Below are 20,562 nucleotides of genomic sequence, written 5' to 3' on the forward strand. Positions count from 1 at the left end.
AAAACGGCCTCATTAACTGCAGAGCTCTCACCGGGTTGAAGGAGTTCAATGTTGGTGCATAAAAAACAACCACCATCAGCCATCCCTCCCCCGACCCCAGGCCAACGACAGGCCCACTGGCTTTCTGTCAATGGCATCTCCACTCCGCTCATTTCTCCCTCAGTAATCCGTGGCTGGCAGTGTGCACACAACCCACATGACTGTCTGGGCAGTAACAGTCGGGCTGGCTTTTATGTACATGCTCATGTGTGGAGGGTCCTGCAGGGATAAAACAAGGTGCTTATACTTCAGTTGGGCCGTCTTGGCTTGAACCCGGGAGGAGTGACTGGTCTGGGTGTGGCAGCCCCTGGCACAGGCCCCTGGGCAGCCCAGAAACCCGGGCTCCGTAACATGCTGGCCATCCTCGCATCCCGGGACACCCCTTACATTTGCTAGGACTGCTGATGAGGTCCGACGAGACAATAGACAGCCAGCGACAAATGGAGACTCATCCAAAGGTCTTGTTCACGACCAGGGCTGAGGACAAGCCCAGCGTGACGCACACCTCCCGCACTCGCCAGCCGCCCTACCTGACGATGGGCAGCTTGGTGAGGGGCACAGGCGGCAGGCTGAGGCCGTCCGGCAGGGTGATGAGCTCCATCGTCCCAGGGCACTTGGACGTGTAGCTCTCCAGGCTCTGCGTCACGTCTTTCTTTTCTGAAGAGAAAATAGAAATAAAACAAAGGTGAGACCAAAGTCAATGTGGGAAGCTTTTACTTTATTTAAGCAAAAGTAAACTTCAACCCAAACCCTGACAGTTCAATGAGCCCCATCTTCTGACAGCGATAAAGGGGCAGCGACCACAAGAGACCCAAAGAAAGTGGGAGCTTTGTTCGATGTATTTAGACGGCCATAGCAGCGGCTCCATTTAGGGCCTGTGGGTAACGGGAAACTAAGTTACTGTCTTCTAGATTGCATTTCCCAGGAAAGTCAGCAGGCGGGCAGGATGCAGACCGGCATGTTTATTCCTTAGCCAATATTTGTCCAGCAGTCCCCAGGTCCAAGCCAAACGCCAGGCCCACCCCAGGAGTCTGCGTCCGTCCGCATAACGATATTCGAGAGAAGTTCAGGTCTACATTTCTGATGCCGAAAGGGAGCCTTGTGAGACGACCATTTTCCCCACCCACCCCACCCTGTCCCTAGGAGGGAGGAAGAGAACACAGTGACCATCATGGCGTTTGCTTGTGTCTGCGACGTGCTCCCCTACCTGCTCGCAGACTGTAAGTGCGACCCCCACGAACGCACTTTCCAGCCTAAAACGCATGGCAGCCCTGACTGGTTTGGCTCAGTGGATAGAGCGTCGGCCTGGGGACTGAAGGGTCCCGGGTTCGATTCCAGTCAAGGGCATGTACCTTGGTTGCGGGCACATCCCCGGTAGGGGGTGTGTGGGAGGCAGCTGATCAATGTTTCTCTCTCATCAATGTTTCTAACTCTCTATCCCTCTCCCTTCCTCTCTGTAAAAAATCAATAAAATATATTTCAAAAAAAAACCAAACACATGGCAACTCAGGCAGGTAGGCCTCGCTACGTCCGTTTCGCAGAGGAAAAGGCAGAGACAAAGTGATGTCAGATGGCTTGTCAAAGATCACGTGTCTGGTCTTGTCACTATACTGTTTAGAAGAATCAAGGAAGTTGGGGGGCGAGGGGGGAGTTCGGGGCTCACTCCTTGGCCATTGTTTCCTCTGTCGTTGCAGACAGACCTGGAGAGAAGAGTAGCAGGGCGCCCGGGGGAGGCCCACGGCGAGGCAGTCGGACCTGGTCCGCTAAAGGCTTGTCCTCCCTGGCTGCTGTGTGCACCGTGGGGAAGCCACCCAACCTTCTGAGCCTGTCTCCCATGTCAAGAGTGACCAAGGACGAATGCGATGAGGTATCAGGAACTGGCTGGTAGACGTGAGCAGGGAGCCCCGGGAAATGAGGGTGACTTCCAGCCTCTTCTGTTTGGCGATTGCCCCAATAAGTGAAAACGCAGAAGACAACACAGATCGCTGGAAACATGATACTCAGCCAGTTAAACATCTTACGTAGCAAGAAAAACCAACTCTGCTTTTCTTCACTCTGCAAGCACACCCAGGCAGCCCTCGGCCCAGCTACGAGGCTGGGAACGGTCACGTGCCACCGCTACACTGATGAGCGACCTGCCAGGCCAGCAGGGTGGACACGCCCTCCCCGGACCAGAACCAGCCTCTCTCTCCTCAGCAGAACGCAGACGGGCTTCAACACAGCGAGCCACGCTGACGCCTCCGTGGCACTGCCTGCACCTGTGACTCACTTGGTTTATACAGCGACACCTCGGGGGCCCTGATCAGCAGCCATTCAAGCACAGCGGGAGATTAAATATTTCCCTCGTTCTCTTCAAGTACATAAACATGATCTACCACAATGAAAGGCAATTATTTCAAGCCATCAGCTTCCTGTCTCATCACCCAGGTAAAGCACCACCTAGAAACTATTGAAGGGTCTCTAGAGACCCCAGAATGGCACCCAGAGGGGAGCTGCCTGGAGAAGGAAGACTTGGTGCATAATTAGAAAGAAGCTGCATATCCGACGATGAAGGCATGGCGGGAGAAGATGAGGCACAGTAATAGGACGCACATTCAGGCGCCACTGAAAACGACGCTTACAAAGCTCTGCCGTCATATGGGAAATGTCTGTTACATTCTGTGGAAAACCAGGATGCGAAACTATATTTATGAATAAATTCAATTTTAAAATAATCCAATTTTTAAAAGAATAGAAAACAATATTGAGAACTACACAGCAATGCCAGGGTGTTGGCCTGTGCAGGCCATGCATAACTTTCTCCTCTGTTTACGTTTTCTGAGATTTCTAAGGGGAACATACGTTATTTATATGATAAAAATAAAGTAAACACTTATAATTGAATTTCCACAGCAGCTTGGTAAGGAAAACCAGGGTCTCTAAACGTTCTGCGTGAGCAAAGACCATGTCGGCGCAGGAGGAACTCTGGGGGCCTGCGCTGTGGCCGAGGGGATCCCCACAGCTGTCCTGGGTTGGGCTGGGCTGAGGAGCGACAGGCGGGCAGCGACTGGCATTTAAGAGGACTTGCTACATGCTGGCCCCGGGCAGGCCCTTCACATGCGTCATCCCCATAACTAGGCCCCGAAACCTCGTGTGCGGTGCCACTGTCGTCCCTGTCTTACAGAGGAGCACCCTGAGGCTGGCTGGATCTAGCCCCAGCTCAGTGCACCCCCTCGCACGCTCAGCCGTCAGTCGCCCTTTCCGCTAAAGCTATTTCATGCGTATTTCACAACACTCCTCTAGCCTCTAGCACAGCCCCGCGTGGACGGTCAGCCTCCTGCTGGCTCACGTGGCACCGCACCGGACACCGGGCACCGGCAAACTCAGATTCCCATCAGCCTCGGGCATTTCTTTTCAATAAAAGCACTTCACACACAAAACAAACGACTTCCTGTCTGAATCCCTGAGGCCCAAGTCTCTGTGCCGCCAGTTCCCTCCCAAGCTTCACACAGAGTGGATGTACCCCCGCCCGACTTTCCCAGAATCTTTACCGTAGGCAGGTGAAAGTTAGTTAATTGATGAACAATAAAAGCTGTTACTAAACCTGTACCTAAAGGGGACGTGGCTCGTACACTGAGGCATGACTTCCCATGAGTATAATTTTACAAACCACGAGAAACCTCCTTGGGTGGCAAGTCACAGATCTGATTTGGGAAAAACTGCTCCCACAGAACAGGGGGTGCTCAGGGACGCCAAGACTCTTGGGCAGTGACCAGGTGGTTCTCTGCATTTTCCTTCCTAACCACACGGATAATGAAGGAGGAGGGAAGGAAGAGGGGAAGGAGGAGGGGAAGGGGGAGGAAGGGAGGAAGGGAGGAAGGAGGGAAGAGAGGAAGGAGGGGGAGGAGAAGGGGAAGAAGGAGGGAAAGAAGAGAAGAGGGAAGGGAGGAAGGAGGGGAGGAAGGAGGTGACAGGACGAGCGCGCTGACAGACTCCCCTCTCACCCGCCCACAGGACAAGTCTACACCTCAGCCGGGCATGGGGCTGTCATCAGCACCCAGCTGCACCCCTGCCAGCCCGAGCCCGCTGTTCTGCAGGCGGCCCATGTTCAATGGCACAGCGGTGCCCGGTGCACAGGAGCACCCGGAACTCGCTGTGACTCTGACCTGGCATAGCCCTGCTGGGCACTGTCCCCGAGCACCACAGAGCTCAGATCTAAGGTCACCTCTCACGCTGCTCGCTTCCACCCAGGATGCGTGCGAGATGATCGATGACTATTTATAGGAAGGAAATGGAGAAGCCTCCTCCGGCGTGACTCTTGGCCTCTTCCTGGTCCCTTATTCCCCGCACAGCGCTCCTAGAGACCTTAGCATGCGTCCTTCATGAGCCCAAAGGGGCCACTGCAACTGCACGCACAGCTCAGAAAGCTACCTGCTCCATGTGTACAAACGAAAAGCCTGCAAAGGAATGGGCCGTTCCACTCCTTCTTATTCTCTTCACAGCGCGACGCACTCCCACTCAGAAAGCACACGCTCTCAGAACAGTGGGTGTCCGGCAGGGCAGGGGAGGACGTGGTTGGGGATTTTCCTGTCTAGCTCATCTAGGCCTGTGTGCGGGGGCGTGCCACAGAAAACAAACACCAAGTCGCCCCTGGTATTAAAACAAGAAGTGAAATATCTATCAAATATGCAGAGAGAGAAGGAAAAAAGACACAATGCTCTTCTCAGTGCAGATTGATCTGTGCCTCCTGAAGGTAGACAGGGCCCAAACCCCAAGTTCCAGCCTTCCCCGCGGTGCTGGCTGGTCTGGCTGGAAGCCATACCCCGGAATCCCTTTCCCCTGAATCCTCTTCCCCGCGCAGCTGAGCTGGTGCTCCAGGGACCTGACCACGCAGGGACGAGCAGCGGGTGCTCAGACCCTGCGGGCGGGGGCCTCCGGCCTGGCCTCTCCTCTGCTGGGCCGGGCGGGTACAGCAGCCAAGGGCACCATCTCTCCTACAGGAACCCCATCACCAGAGGTGGGGGCTGGGGACTGGGAGCGGCTGAGAAGCCGGCACGGTCCACTCCACCCCTGGGGTCCCGCTCTGCCTGGCGGGCTCCAGCTGGTCCTTGCCGCCTTCACACCCACCATCCCTTCCCGGCCGCCTGCCGAGGGCTCAGGACCCGGCAGCACACACGGAACACACAGCCAAACCCCTGTCATAGGCCATGTGTGTGGGGACACGTGTAAGCACTCAGAGGCACCCCTCCTTCACCAACAGTAGGCAGGCTCCTCGGAGCCTCTTTCCGACTGGGCCCCGGCCCCGGGCCCTGGCCGCGGCTGTCCTTGGCCTGCCTGGGGCAGCTGTAGCAAGAACCTGCTAAATCAGTTCACCAAGTCCCCCCACACCCTTGATATCTAATCACCCAGCATCCGATCCACTTCCTCATCCCGCCCTTGAGGCCCAAGTCCTTGGCCGCCTTCACAAGGACCCTGTTAGGACAGTTCGGCCCCAACCCCCTGGCCCTGATGTCTCCGCTCAGTAATTTTCCATCTGCGCCTCCCTCCAGCTGCTGCCGGCTCTACGTCCCCACTTGTCCTTGTGTTCGGGGCTGAGCTCAGTCTCTCTCCCCTACAGCAGCCTCCTGATAAAGTCTGCCTCACCGTGTTAGCAGGTGTGAACGGATTTCCTCTTTGACAGTACATATGCATTATGCGTGTGTACATATGCATTATGTGTGTGTACGTATGCATTATGTATGTGTGTACATAAGCATTATGCATGCATTTTGTGTACGTGTTCCATTTATTTAGCCCAGAAATGAACCCTGACTGATGCAGCAGTTTGCACAGCTTTGTTGTCATTTTCAAAGGGGTACTTCTTCCTCTTCCATAAGCAAAACCCTTTGTGATGGAAGGCTGTTCTGAAACTGTTTCCAAGCTCAATGAGCGGTTTCTTTTTTCCTTCAAAGAAATGAAAAATGTCATCACCCCACCTCCAGGGGGCAAACAAAACTTAGCATGTTCAAGAAATCAAAGTGGTCACTGTGGGTCACATGTAGGGAGCCTCACCCGGCTGTTAGATTCACACGTGGTGCCTGAAGCTAATCTCTGTAACACATAGGTGCTGCTTAGGGTTCCAGCGACACTTGCAAACTCCACGGTAAGCTAAGGGGACCTGTCACAGTGCTCAAAAGGGGTTCCCTGACACCCTCAGTTTTATCCCAGAAACAAGTGCACCCTCTTGGGAGGCACCCTCACTCTTTCCCACCGCGGCCCACCCCAGGTGGTTATGGTATAGAGTGCGCTGTCTACTGAGCTGTGTACACGTCCCTGGGACCGGGGCTGAAAGCTGGGCTCTAGACTCGGCACTGCCCTGAGTGACCGGGGAGACTTCAGGCGAGCCGCTTAATTAGCAGCTCAGAGCATCACAGACCTCGCCAGCACGGTGGTCAGGACGCGAGCTGCCTCCCTCACCCAGACGAATGAGGCAGGAGGCAGGAAAGCACTCAGAAGACTGCAAAGGAGTTTCACATAAAAGAGATACAATTAGCAAACAAACAGAGGAAACAATATCCGGCTTTGCATGTTACCCAGAAAATACAAATTAAAACAGTGAGGCAACATTCTGTACACACTGGATTAGCAGCACTGCTGCGGGCGGTACAATTAGACCCATCCTTCCAGAAGGCAATTTGGCAATAGGTTGCAACAGCAATAAAAATGCTCGCTCGGCTGACCCGGCAAGCCCTCTCCTGATAAAATCGCTCCTGCTCGGAAAGCTGAAGACCTGAGGATGGTCACCATGGCGTTATCAGTAACAGCAAACACCAACCAAAGGCGGTGTTTAATATTAATGCATCCAGCACGACGTGCGCGCCCACGTGGCTGCTGGGAGCTTTAGGGCGCAGGGCTTCTTTTGGAGGTGATCAAAAGATTTTTAAAATGGACTCTGGTGCAAGGTGCATGTCTATGAATGTCCTAAGAAAGTGGCATAGCCCCACCAGCGTGGCTCAGTGGTTGAGCATCGACCTATGAACCAGGAGGTCCCGGTTCGATTCCCAGTCAGGGCACATGCCCGGGTTGCAGGCTCCATCCCCAGGAGGGGGCATGCAGGAGGCAGCCAATCAGTGATTCTCTCTCATCATTGATGCTTCTATCTCTCTCCCTCTCCCTTCCTCTCTGAAATCAATAAAAAATATTTTTTTAAAAAAGAAACATGTATATTTTAAATGGGTGAATTGTGTAGTGTGTGAATTAAACCTCAATCAAGTTGATTTTTAAAAAGGAAAAGCATTAATTATTCATGCACTTGGCAACATGTGAGTGCCAAGCATGCCACTGGGTGACGGGATGGGACACAAGCAGGTGGACACCTGCCTCCAGGAGCTTGCAGCCTCCACGGGGAGTGGTGATTAAGTAAGTGATGGACATATAGGGGTGAAAAGTGCTCCAATAGGTACGTTCCACACTCAAGGGAGAACATTTCAGAGGAATCCAAGCTGGTCTAGGGCGACCAAGAAAGGCTGCCTAGAAAAAAATGAAGGGAGGTATGTAGGAAGGTGGCACCAGGCAAGAACGAGCCCATGACCCAAGGGAAAAGGGACAAGTGCCAGGGATCAGGATGGCACCCTAAACTCTAAGGCCCAGCGAGGATTCCACCTGGACCGGCTGCCATGCAGACACTGCGCCTCCATCATCGCCAGGCCACGGGGAGCTAGTCACCGGTCCGCAGCCAGAATTCCATACGGTCCCCAGCAGCCAGAGAGCTCTCATGCATAGCTGCTTGAAAAAACTGAGTCTGGAAGCACTCACCTTGATCCGACAGGAAGTCCAGCATGGTCTGCAGCAGGAAGGACAGGTGCCTGACGGACAGGGCGGGGTTCCCCATCCTCCGGGAGGCGTAGACCAGCTCGTGAAGCAGGCGCATCTGCACAGCAGCCCAGCCTCGGTGCGTGCCTGCCACCAAAGCCACACAAAGTCACAGATCAAAAACGAGCAGCAGGACAGGCACGGGACAGACACGTCTATATAATGTGTGAGCCTCGAGGGTCCAAATACAATGCCTCCACCATCACACTCCCAGGGCAGCAGGTGACGTTCCATTTATTTAGCTCAGAAATGAACTCTAAAGTGGTGCTTTTTTCATGCATTACCTGGTTCATATTACACTTTCTTCTGCAAAGAGACAATTTTTTTTTTTTTTTTTTTTAATATATTTTATTGATTTTTTTACAGAGAGGAAGGGAGAGGGATAGAGAGTTAGAAACATCGATGAGAGAGAAACATCGATCAGCTGCCTCCTGCACACCTCCTACTGGGGATGTGCCCGCAACCAACGTACATGCCCTTGACTGGAATCGAACCCGGGACCTTTCAGTCCACAGGCCGACGCTCTATCCACTGAGCCAAACCGTTCTTCTGCAAAGAGACAATTTTTTAAGTAACCCATTTTGAAATAATTATAACAAGGTTGAAAAAAGATTACATTTTCGACAGCATATACCAGTGTTGGGCATACTTCTTGTTTTTTTTCAACAGAATACTGATATTTGGTGGGTTTTGTTACCAACAACCAAGGACATGACATTCAAAAGCACAGTATTTCTCTGAAGTAGAACAAACGTACAGAAAAGCAGATAAACTAGAAACAAGGTTATCAGCAAACTTTTGTGGCCACCCCTCCAAAATGATTCAGTGTACGTGACATTAGAGGTGGGGAAACTGTTTGCACAGCCAGTGAAAAGGATCTCTTTTTCTTTTTAATCCTTACTGGGGATATTTTTTCCATCTTTTTTTTTTTTAGAGACTGGAAGGGAGGGGGAGAGACAGAGAGAAACATCAATGTGAGAGAGATACATTGATTGGTTGCCTCCTGCACTTGCCCTCTCGCCATCCAGAGCCAGGGATCAAGCCTGCAACTGAGGTACGTGCCCTTGACCAGAATTGAACCCGGGACCCGTCAGTCCCTGGGCCAACGCTCTAACCACTGAGCAACTGGCCAGGGCGTGGAAAGGACCTCTGTAAGATCACAGAACTTCAGACTGATTTATTCCATTCTCCTTTGGGCAACAACTACTAGTCTTAGGTTCTTTTCACCTTCAAATCCTTCGTGAAGAAGATAGTGGTCCCAGGAACCCAAACCGAATAGGTCACCCCGCAGTGTGGTGAGCCCAGGCCAAGGGGCTTGTAGAAAAGTTGGGGGAAAGGGTTTAAGGCTCCAATCAGAGGTTCCTCCCTCACTGCCCCTAGCGGCCTCCTCGCCCTCTGTCCTGCCCACACAGTGGACCAGTCCTGCTGTGTGTTCCCAGGGCACCGCACACAGTTCCACCCGTGGGAGTTATCTGGCAGGTGCAATGAGGCACCGTGTTTGTTTCTGTCTGTCCTTCACTTCCCTGTGAACTAGGACTGTCTTACCCACCCGGGACCCTGATGCCTGGCAGGAAGCTGGCACACAGCTGGTACTTAGCCAGCTTGGGAGTCGGATGGGACAATGCTGAGAGACACGCCCATTTTACAGACATGCAGACTCATGTGCAGGGGAAAAGGACATGATTTCTGGGACCGGCTGTAAAATACCTCAACGAAGGACAAATGGGGGGGGGGAGGCATAAACAAAGCAGACGTGGCCCAAGGAGAGAAAGGCAAGTCCCTGGATTGTTTCCACGTTGTCAGCAGAAGCTAGAACCCAACGCTGACACAAAGCAAGCAGCTTTAAATATATTTTTTTATTGATTTCAGAGAGGCAGGGGGAGGGAGAGAGAGAGAGAAACATCAAGACGACAGAGAATCATTGATTGGCTGCCTCCTGCATACCCCACACTGGGGATCAAGCCCACAACCTGGGCATGTGTCCTGACCAGAATCAAACCATGACCTCCTGGGTCATAGGTCAACACTCAATCACTGAGCCATATCCACCGAGCAAAACAAGCCACTTTAAAAAGGATTGAGACGCTGAAACTGATGTCGTGACTAACCTCACCATAAATTCAAAATGATCCAATTTAAATAATCTCAACACCACCGTATGAAGGCTTTCTTGCTTTAGAACTCGGCAAATATCATTTTGCTGATTTTCTTTTAAATAGATAATGATCCACTTCCTACCACAGGCAATTATGAGTAAGACTGAGTATAAATTTCCTTAACACTAAATAGTGTGTGAGTTGTCATTTCTATGTGAGTCAAATTGCTTCTCCTATAAAAACTTAAATCTTTTTATTTTTAAGACAGATTTGCAACAGAGGACCCAGCAATAAAATTTTCAACACTCTTGTATTTCAGAAGCTCACCAATGTGAGAGTTTATCACATCAACTCTGCCTTTCAGCAATCCCCTGCCTTGCCTGTCCCCTTCCTAAGAGCTCCCGGGGAAATGTAATCCATTGCCCAGGAAAAGGCTGAGCCAAAGGACTGATCAAAAATCTCCATATACAGCCACACAGAGAAGACCAAAATGACAGCGAGCCACCGAGAGCTGGCAAACGCACGCGGCGCATCTGTGCTGCTCTGTGGACTGTGCGGAAGCAGTGAGTGAAAACGCTCATTTCAAGAAATAGGTAGAAATACATTTCGGGTCCTGACAATCCAGTCCACCTTTTCCTCACAGGCTCAGGGCTTGAGCAGATTTCCTCTGAACTCTCGGAGAGAGGGCTGAAGTGGCCCAGGGCACCGGGGAGACAGGTGTGGAGGGATTCTGATTCCTTCTTATCAGCACATCCAGCTGACACTTACCCTCTTCCTTTATTTGATCTCCCGCGCCTACCATCTTGTCTTCCCGAATCTCTTTCACAAACTGATGGCGAATGTCCCCTCCTGAGACGGAGGCTAAGGGAAAGGACCTCGGCACTGGGAGGTGTGCTCATGTGCTTTATTTTTCAAAAGAAACATGTTTCGTGCGGTGATTGCAGGAGGGGACGGGAGAGGGGACAAGGGGGTAACTGGTGCTGGCTGGACGGAGACTAGCCTTGGGGTGAACACACCCACAGTGACAGGGGACGTGCTGTGGAATTATGCCCTGAAACCTGTATAACTTTGTTAATCAGTGTCACCCCAATAAATGCAATAAAAAGGGGGGAGAAACACGTTCCATTCACCTGATTCAAAAATTAGATCAAGAAACAAACTCTACTCAGTAAATGTAAACGAACACATGGCATTGTAGCTGCTCGTGAGGTGGCTCCCACATCACACGTATGTGCTGGACACCTGCCACGTGCTGGGCACAGCGAGAGTCAGGGATCTCGGCCCTGACAGGCTCACAGGCTGGGGGGAGGCAGTGGGGAAAACACCCCAATTTATTTGTAATGTATTTACGAGTTAGGGGAGGTGGACAGGGAAGAGCGGAAGCCAACGAAGGGGAAAGAGTCCACTGAGGCTGCGCTTCCGCTGAGGGGCCGCCCTGAACTGGCATGAGTGGGACCCGAGGGTGACAGGCAGTGAGCGGGTGAGCGACAGGGAAGAGCGCTCCAGAAAAGGGGGGCCGTCAGAAGACCGACAAATGGCCTCTCAGAACCTCAGGCAACCAGCCCAGGAAGGTAAAACGTTATAGAAACAGCTCCTGTGCGGCTGTCCGCAGGCTCCCAGACGCCGTTCGGTTAAACACCACGTGGCCTCGGCGCTCTGGGAAACTAAGGACACCCGTGACCACAGCTGGGGCAAGGCTGTCCTGTGGGTAAAGCCTGGATTGAGGTGCTGGTTAAACGCCCACCAGGGTGCCGAGTGAGAACCAGGACGGGCTGGGGGAGCGCCGTGCACGCCTGCGCTCCTCGCCTGGGAGGAGCCGGGGCTGAGCTCACAGCGCGCCCGTGTGACACAGCATCACAACGCGCCCGTGTGACACAGAGTCACAGCCCACCCGTGTGACACAGCATCACAGCCCGTCCACAACGCCAGCCACCGGCAGGTGCTCGGCAGGCAGCTCTCGGAGGACACAGGGACAGAAATCAGAGGACGGAGAGCAGGCGAGGGCAGGTGGAGAACATCTGTCCTGGTGTCTGTCTGGGTGAGAGCGAGGGCCTGGAAGACGGCCAGGTCCACGTGGCCACGTGTTTACCCTCAGCCCGCGGCGCCGCGTCCAGCACGAGGCAAGAACCGAGACGTGCTAACGCCCTCCCGGGGGCTGAGACACAGCCAGGGACAGACAGGGGCAGAATCACTCCCAGCTCCATGAGCCCCAGTCACGGACGACATCCGAACAAGACACGTGTCAACCCCACAGGGAAGTGTTAGAAAACCAGGGCACGGGCACAGCCCGCAAAGCCACGGAAAGGCAGGGCCTATGTGGGCCCGATTCAGGAGGGACGCACTCGGCTACAGAGCAGGACAGTGTTGGCCCTGGGCCTCCAGGTCTCCCCCCAGGGCCCTGAGGACAGAAGTCAGGGCAGCTCCATCCCAGTGGGCCCTCCCGGGCACAGGAGCTGGCACACCAGCCTCGGCGAGCCTGTCCTCATGCCCTTGCCAGTCCTTCGACCTCTGACCCCTCACTCGGAGGGCCACCTGACAAGCCCCTCTGCCCGCCCGTGGCTCACTCGGTCCCCCTGCACTCTGCTAAGCCCAGAACCCTCCTTTTAAAGGATTTTGGAAAAATCTTTTGAAGTAATTTTGGCCAAAAAAAAAAAAGAAAAGAAATTTTAGCTATCACGTGCTCTCAGCCAGGGATACGGTGAACTAGAGTCCACACAGCAGCCTGGCCGCCGCCTGTCTGTAAATAGAGCTCCGTGGCTTACACCTGTCGGCGCGGCGTCCGTGCCCTGCAGCAGCTGGGGAGCCACCATCGAGACCACGTGGCCCGCACGCCAAAATATTGACCCTCGGGCCCTGGACACAGTCTGCCGCTGCTCGCACGAGGCAGGGTTAAGGGAATCAGAGCAACGTTTTGGTCCCGGCCGGTACCTTTGCTGAAGTCCTGTGGGTCTAGCGACAGGCTGTAGCCCGGCAGCGTCTCCAGAAGCAGCTTGTAGCAGGCCCTCCAGCCGGGCTCGGCGATGCTGGGCGCCACGCACTGCATGGCGGCCACGCGCTTGAAGAAGGCGGATTTGCGCCGGAAGCCGATGAGCTCGTAGAGCTCGGAGAGGACGCTGTAGCGCTGGATTTTCTCCTCCTCGGAAAGCTGGGGCACAGGGAGGAAGGGAGAGGCTTTGAAAGACACATAAAAACTTTTTTTTTAAAGCTTTTTCATAAAACAGCGACACGATGAAACGTGGAGCGGGAGCAGGTGCCCGCAGGGTGACAGGACAGCAGTGGAGTCAGTGGGTAGAAGCCCTGACCCACTGAGGCCACTGACCTGGAGCCAACCCATCCCTCTGCGGGAGAGGCCCAGGCTCCCAGGACAAAGACATCTGCTGCACAGCTCGTGCGCGCGCGCACACACACACATACACACACGCATACACACATGCACACACACATACACACACATACACGCACACACATGCACGCACACACGCGTGCGCGCACACACTCGCACACACACGCGGCGTCGGCTTCGAGCTCCTTCATTAGAAAAGGAACGTGGGTTCATCAGACCCTGGGATGTGGGCAGGATTCTCAGCAGATACAAAATTCAGCCCACACAGCGTGCAGAGCCAGGTGACCCGGCAATGGGCTGTCGGCAACAGCAGCCTCACCGAGAGGAAGCCCTCCTGGCGCACAGTCTTCTAACCCCAGACCTAACCAGACTCTCCCGACCACCCTATGGAGTGACGACGTCTGTGTCTAAGCACGAACTCTATGCCAGCAAACATCACGTACTTATTTAATCATTGCAACAATCCCATGAGCTAGCCGAGGAAAATGAAGCTCAGAGAGGAATTAATCGTCTGTGCCAGCCACACCGCCAGGAAGTATCAGGCACGTCCTGAGTGGGTCCCCCCCACAGGCCCACACGCCCACTCCAGGCCACACTGCGTGAGGAAGCCTTGCCCATCAACCCGTTCCCCAGAGAGTTCTGTGAGGACAGAGCCCAGTGTGGATCCCTGCCACCTGCTGCTCTCCTTCAGCCCAGCCCCGTCCTCTCCCCCCACCCCCACCCCGCCACCCTCACCACGCCCACTGCCATGCCCTTGCGTGGGCCCCCATTAGCTCTCAGTGACCTCAGTGGTCTTCCTGCCAGCTTCCTCTACCTCCCTCCCTCCAGACACTTGCAGCTGCCAGAAAGGATTCCCAGGTCACAGTTCAGGACCCGTCACCCCCTCCCAGACACACCCACGAACATGGAACACAAGTGCCTTCCCTGGCAGGCCAGGCCCCCGCGAGCCCACCCAGCCCGCCCTGTACCTCCAGGTCCCACCGCCTACTGTGAACATTTCCCACGTGCCAAGCAGTGTGCTAAGCCCTTCATACGCATTATTACATTATTTAGCACTTGTAACATGCCAGGAAGAAGTGAATGCTGTCATTCCCCATATGCAGATTCGCAACAAGGAACACACTTGGTCAGGAACAAAAACCTTGTACATTTCAGAAAAACTGCAGACCCTCTATTTCGTTACTGTAAATTCCCAGCAGGACTCATTAGTCTGCTGTCTGCTCATCTGGCAAGCAAACAGCCCGATGAGCCAACTAAAGCCGAGTGTGGTGTGGGGACAACATTCACTCCACATCAGCACCCGCTTCCACGCTGGCCTCAGAAAGCCTGGTATCGTCCCTCTGGCGTGTCTCTGCTGCCCCCTAGTGCTCACCTCGAAGATCAAGCAAACAGAGCAAGAGTTGTTCCAAACAGCAGCAAATTCCCACATATTTTAAGTAAACAGCGCAGCGTTTCAGTTTGGTTGCCCTACCACGAAAATCCAAGTTAGCTAAATGTCTAAATCTTCCTAGACTAGGAATTTTGGGGTTTGGCATTAGCAACCCGTAAAAAAATTTCCTCATGATTTTGTCTGATTAAAAACACAACCAGATTCGACGGAGGCAGCACTGTGGAAGCTGCTGTGTAAAGAGGACTGACATCCAGACGGGGTAACAATGGCAACTGCATCACAAGTGACAAACGTCAGGTGAGAGGCACACAGACCGTTCAAGGTCGCAAAGCTGTCAGAGGCGAAGTTGCTTCTCCAAGCAAAAACTAAAAACTTGGAAGGAGAGCGAGTCCTGGACTTTGAAAGTGAAATACTGTAACATAAAGAAGCAGCATGCCTGGCTGGTGTGGCTCAGTGGTTGAGCATCGACCTATGAACCAGGAGGTCAAGGTTCAATTCCTATTCAGGGCACATGCCTGGGTTGCAGGCTCGATCCCTAGTAGGGGGCATGCAGGAAGCAGCCGATCAATGATTCTCTCTCATCATTGGTGTTTCTATCTCTCTCCCTTCCTGTCTGAAATCAATAAAAATATTTTTTTTTAAATGATGCACAATAACCACACTCAGGATGGCGAGTTCTGACCCCCAAGTTTTCCCCACACCACCCTGCATCCCAGCAGTGTGGACGGATCAGTGATCACTAAGGAACAGGAGACTGCACTCACTTCCACCTCAGCGGAGGGGGAGAGTTTGGGGGAGGAAGGGGGGCCAAGACACCCACCTGTCGGAGGTTAATGTAGACGGCATTCTGGAGAAATTCGGAAGCCTCCATGCTCCGCTTCTGAATGGCCAGGACACGCACAGCTTTGACGCACGCTTCCAGTTCAATCACTCCCGCATTCTTGTACTGCAGGGAGAGAGGGCCCTCCGTCAGAAAAGAGGAAGGAAGATGGTCTGTCCCCCCACAGAGACTCGAGGACCTGCAGCAGCAGCACGGAGCATGTACCCCTCCCAAGGGGGCAGAATCTGTGCTTCAGAATGTCTATCCCTGAGGGGGACAAAAGGAGGGGACCTACGATGCCCATGTACTAATAAATATGTTTGCATCTGTTCAACTGATACAACCACAATAGCTGGATGTGTTACAAAACTTCAAAATGTTATCAATGGCTACTCTGCTACTCAAGTCATTTCCACCTCTCATCTCTAAGACACTTTTAGAATCCCTCTCTCATACCTGAGCTTTAAGGCAGCCGAGTTAATTCATGTGACTTTGTTGCAAAAATCCTAGCTCCCTGTCCTCTACTTAAAGGTTTCCGTCTTTCTGATCTGCTCTTTCCCAATTACTTGTTTCCGTCTTTCTGATCTGCTCTTTCCCAATTACTTGATCCTGCTTCTTCAGTCCTGGGGTGAAGGACAGATGGAGACGGAGAGAGAAAAGGCCCTGTGAGCTTCACTTCACGCCTCCGTAAAAAAGGCGGTGCTTCTCCCTCAGAAGGTGGGAGGCAGCCTGGCGTGCGTGTGTACAAATCAAATACAATCAAGTCCCGGACTGGCGTGCGTGTGTACAAATCAAATACAATCAAGTCCCGGACGTGCACAGGTATGTTTTATGTCGCTGTCAATTCCCGGCGATGGGCCAGCCCCCAGGGCAGCTCTAACCGGTGTCTGGGTGGCTCAGGAAAGGCCCAGCCTCTTGCGGTGGAGGAGGTGAGCAGGAAAGGAGAAAGAGGAAAAGGAAGCAAACGAATAAAAACACAGCTGGGAACAGGCACGGCACTGATTTTCTTTTCCTAGTTGTATCACACACACGAGGACCAAGGAGTCTTGCAGAAAACTGGGGTGAGGACGAAGAGACGAGGACCAGTTTTTCATGAGCAGTAGAGTGAGGCTGGCACTGTGGTTGGCTGTATGTGCGCAGTTTACCCTGGCTATAGAAACCCTGAAACGCCCATCCTGAGAGAGAACACGGGCTCAGTGCAGTCGTGTCTGCTGACTAACGTCAGATGTGGGGTGACCCTCGGGCTGTCAGACTCCAGAGTCCACTCTTTCCTCTCCAGGCTCCCCTGTGCCCGCACAGCAAGCCTTTCCCACGGAGGTGACGTCTGCAGTTCTCATTGGCACAGGGCTCTGGGCAGCCACTAAGCTTTATTCAGACTCAGGGGCAAAGCGGATCCACCACAGGGCTTTGCCATCGAGGCGGGAGAGCGCGGCGCCTGCTCGTGTCAGAGCCGCCTGGTCTACCCGGGGTGCTTCCGGGGGCCGCAGTCCACAGGCAGCCACTACGGTGCTCAAAAACCTACACAGGCCACCCCCCTCTCTCCATCTGTCTCCCCAGCAGCAGGACTCAGCTCTGAGCACTTTGATCACTGGAGAGGAACCTGTGATGAGTGTAAATGCACAGGGAGACCTGCCGAGTTACGGAGAGAAAGAAGGAAGGCACTCAGCTCTGCCCGCAGTGAGACGGGAAGGAGGCTGGAGGCGCACTGCCGGCGGAGACGCCCAGGCCGCGCACCTTGCCGTAGTAGGAGATGGCCTCCTTGTACTTCTCGATGATGTCTTCGGGGCTCAGGCAGTTCTTGGCGCGTCCGATCTCAGCGCTGGTGTCGGGGTTTATGCCGTTGGTGGTGAGGGCACCTGCACACCGAGAGAAGGGAAAGAAAGAATCTTTTGCTTTTCAGTCTCGTTTCCTTGTGAGTCTAAAAGAGGGGCACACACAAGATAACACACATCGCCTGCTGAAATGTAAGTAATGAAATCATTTGAAAAGTCCGCATAGCTCATATGCTCCCTAGAATAGTCTCACCACCCAAGCATCGTATTAAATGTTAATTAGCTCACATTACGTTTTCCTCCCTGTTGAAATTTTTCTCAAAGAGCCTGAAATGCATTCTGTAGAAGCAGCACGCCTACACTAACTAGCGAGGTGGACTGAACACCATGCGGCCAGCACGCGTTACCTCCCGGCCTTAAGCTCCGACAGCCGCGGGCCACTGTGTCCTGAGACGGAGATATGCTGTTTGAAAGCATTTCCAACTGTCCAGCACTCAGAAAAGAATGTAACTGATAAACACCAGACCTTCCTGTGGCTGCCACGCTCTGTGTCTAGCCAACCTCTGTGAACAAGCGGAACCCCCTAATCCCTGAGCTCACACTCGCATTGGGGCGGGGTGTCCTCTACAGAACGTAACCAGCGACACACACACACTGCCAGGAGACCAAGGGAGAGAGTCTCTGAGTTCCTGGAGCACTCAAACATCCATCTCCTGAGCCACGTGTTTATCTCACGGACAAGCATCTCCCACAAGCCCTGTCTTCTTCAGGTCCACGGGGAGGCCGGCTCACGTGTGCTGTGGGTCGTTATCGCTCACAGCCCCTCACACTGCCCGCCACGCTCCTGCGAGCCCCCTCCGCCCTGCTCTCCTCCTGGCCCCGCCTTCTCGCCTGCATGGTTAGTGTTCAGCACGCTGCCCCGCATGATGTGTGGAACAAGACAGAAGAATGAGTGGACAGATAAATGGATAGACGGACAGAGAGATTCCAAGAGACAGAAAGAAAATGTCCTGTGTCAAATCCCCCTCCAGTCAGGGAAGAAAGAGCCACACGGAGGACTGGGAAGAGGCAGGTGGCTGGGGAATCTGCTTCCCGCAGATTTTGTGAAAATCACAGCAAGAGATGAGAGAGCAGAACTATAAATAATAAAAGAAAGGCGTGCTTGAAAAGATGTCGAACAGATATACTTCCTAAAGCAGCGGTCGCCAGCCGGTGATCCGCGGACACTGGTGGTCTGTGAGGCCCGAAAGGGTGACCGCTGTTCTACAGAACAGACCCAAATCAGCGAGGCCACTGCACGGGGCTGGGCGTCTGCAGACGGAGGCTCTGCATTACAGGCGACTGCACGCCACACAGCACAGCCGGTCACTTGGCCTTCCCAGGAGACAGAAGCTAGGGGAGGTGTCCATGCTCACAACCCCCACGAGAGGAGCTCCCAGCATGCCCTGCCTGCAGGTGAGGAGTCAGGTCCAGGAGCGGAGTCTTCCTGCTGGCCCTCAGATGACGCGGGCTCGAGCTCTGGGGTTCACGTGTCTAACATATGTGTCCTGCCACAGTAACACTGAATAAACGGCAGGTCCCCTTGATCTATCTCATTAGCCTGAACAACTTCTATTGTTGAATTTTGCTGTTTTCCTTTGGAGAAAGGAAAGGGAAGATCATGGGGGTCAGAAGGAGGGGGTGCTTCATTCCTCATGTGGTACCTCATCTCATCCCAACAGCACACGATCAAGACGAATCACCTACAGCCTGGCCGGTGTGGCTCAGTGGTTGAGCATCGAGCCAGGAACCAAGAGGTCCCAAGTTTGATTTCTGGTCAGGGCACATACCTGGGTTGCATGCAGAAGGCAGCCAATGAGAAACATCGATGATTCTATCCCTCCCCTTCCTCTCTCTCTAAAATAAATTTTTAAAAAAACACTTTTTTAAATAAGCATTTTAATGCCAATATTTAAGTTTCTAAATACCATTCTCCAAGAAAATGAACTAGAACATCTTAGACAACTGTCTGGTTTCAGAGCTGGGACAGGGAAAGTACAAAATGAAACTAAATTCTTGACCCAGAAAAATGAGTAGAGCCAGCAAACACCAACAGCGCCCCCCTCACCTCCCAGCAACAGCAGGGCACACACTGTCCTCGGGCACGGAGCATTCTCCAGGATAGACCTCGTCATGGTTATAAAACCAATCCCAATAACCTTAAATGAACTGGAAAAGTCCTCAACAAAACACTAGCAAACTAAATCCAGCAACGAGGATTGTGCAACATGACCAAGTGGTATTCATCTCAAGAACGTCAGGTTGGGTTAAGAGGCCAAGATCAATTAATACGATACACCCTATCAGTAGACTGAAGGACACAGACTACACTAGACACAGTGAGATTCTTAAATAGAATTCTAAAGTTAGAACATTGATGGAAAGCTACAAAAAGGCTCTGAAAAACAGGTATTGTTAGATAGCAATTTGCATTTACTGTGTGAAGGTACTGTGTGGGTGCCTTTTTTTAAAAAAGCAGCTTTAATACAATTCACACATTTAACATGTACCATCCAGTGGTTTTTACTACGCTCGGAGCTGCACATCCATCCCCACCATCAACCTGAGGACATTTCCATCACCCCGACAAGAAGCCCTGTACCCACAGCAGTCACTCCCCCACCCACCGCCGGGCCATGCAGCCTGTTCTGGACGTTCCGAATGGTTCTTTCACCAGCAACTCAGGTCTCCTGAAAGCAAAGCATGTTTTTCTTCCTCTACACGATTGACAGCCTGAGCAAGAGGTGATCACGGAACATGAGCCTTGGGAAAGGAGCCGACACGGTGTTAAAACAAAATAATCTGCAAACCTGAAGCGATTTCATGTCAGAATCAAGAGACACGATGAGATGGGATCGATGTCTGGGCCACAAAGCGTGTGTCAGCATGACTGTCTGATTCTAGTCCTCAAAGGCAGGCAGGGGCTCAGGTTTTTATTATTTACCCTTTGTCATTGTTTCGGATTAAGCCAGAAAACAATAGAGCTCATTATAAAATAATTAGGCACTGCAATAAAAGAGGTTAATCACAGGAGGTGTGAAGAGGGAAAAGGCAAACTGGACTCTGAAAAAAAAAAAGCACCATTTCTTTCGGTGCTAAGAGCACACACAGGAAACACAAATGCATGTTGCGAGGAGCATGGACCACAGGTCAGAGCACAGTCAATCCGTGAATCAACCGGACAGGCATGCCCGTGCATTCAAAGCGCCCGGCAGGCACACGTACAGGCCATC

General features: G+C 52.9%; 1 protein-coding gene across 3 annotated transcripts in view; it reads right to left on the reverse strand.

Annotated features, from left to right (window-relative positions):
- Window positions 1-20,562, reverse strand: part of TRAPPC9 (trafficking protein particle complex 9) — a 154,148-nt gene that overhangs the window by 117,011 nt on the left and 16,575 nt on the right. For all 3 annotated transcript variants that reach the window (XM_023747158.1, XM_023747159.1, XM_023747160.1), the window contains 5 exons: window positions 17,253-17,374; window positions 15,519-15,644; window positions 12,894-13,110; window positions 7,813-7,956; window positions 570-696 (listed from right to left, as the gene is read on the reverse strand). In XM_023747158.1, the coding sequence (XP_023602926.1) occupies window positions 570-696; window positions 7,813-7,956; window positions 12,894-13,110; window positions 15,519-15,644; window positions 17,253-17,374 (736 nt within the window). The remainder of the gene's footprint in view (window positions 1-569; window positions 697-7,812; window positions 7,957-12,893; window positions 13,111-15,518; window positions 15,645-17,252; window positions 17,375-20,562) is intronic.

This window comes from Myotis lucifugus, unplaced genomic scaffold (genome assembly GCF_000147115.1).
Source record: "Myotis lucifugus unplaced genomic scaffold, Myoluc2.0 scaffold_802, whole genome shotgun sequence".
Lineage (NCBI taxonomy): Eukaryota > Metazoa > Chordata > Mammalia > Chiroptera > Vespertilionidae > Myotis > Myotis lucifugus.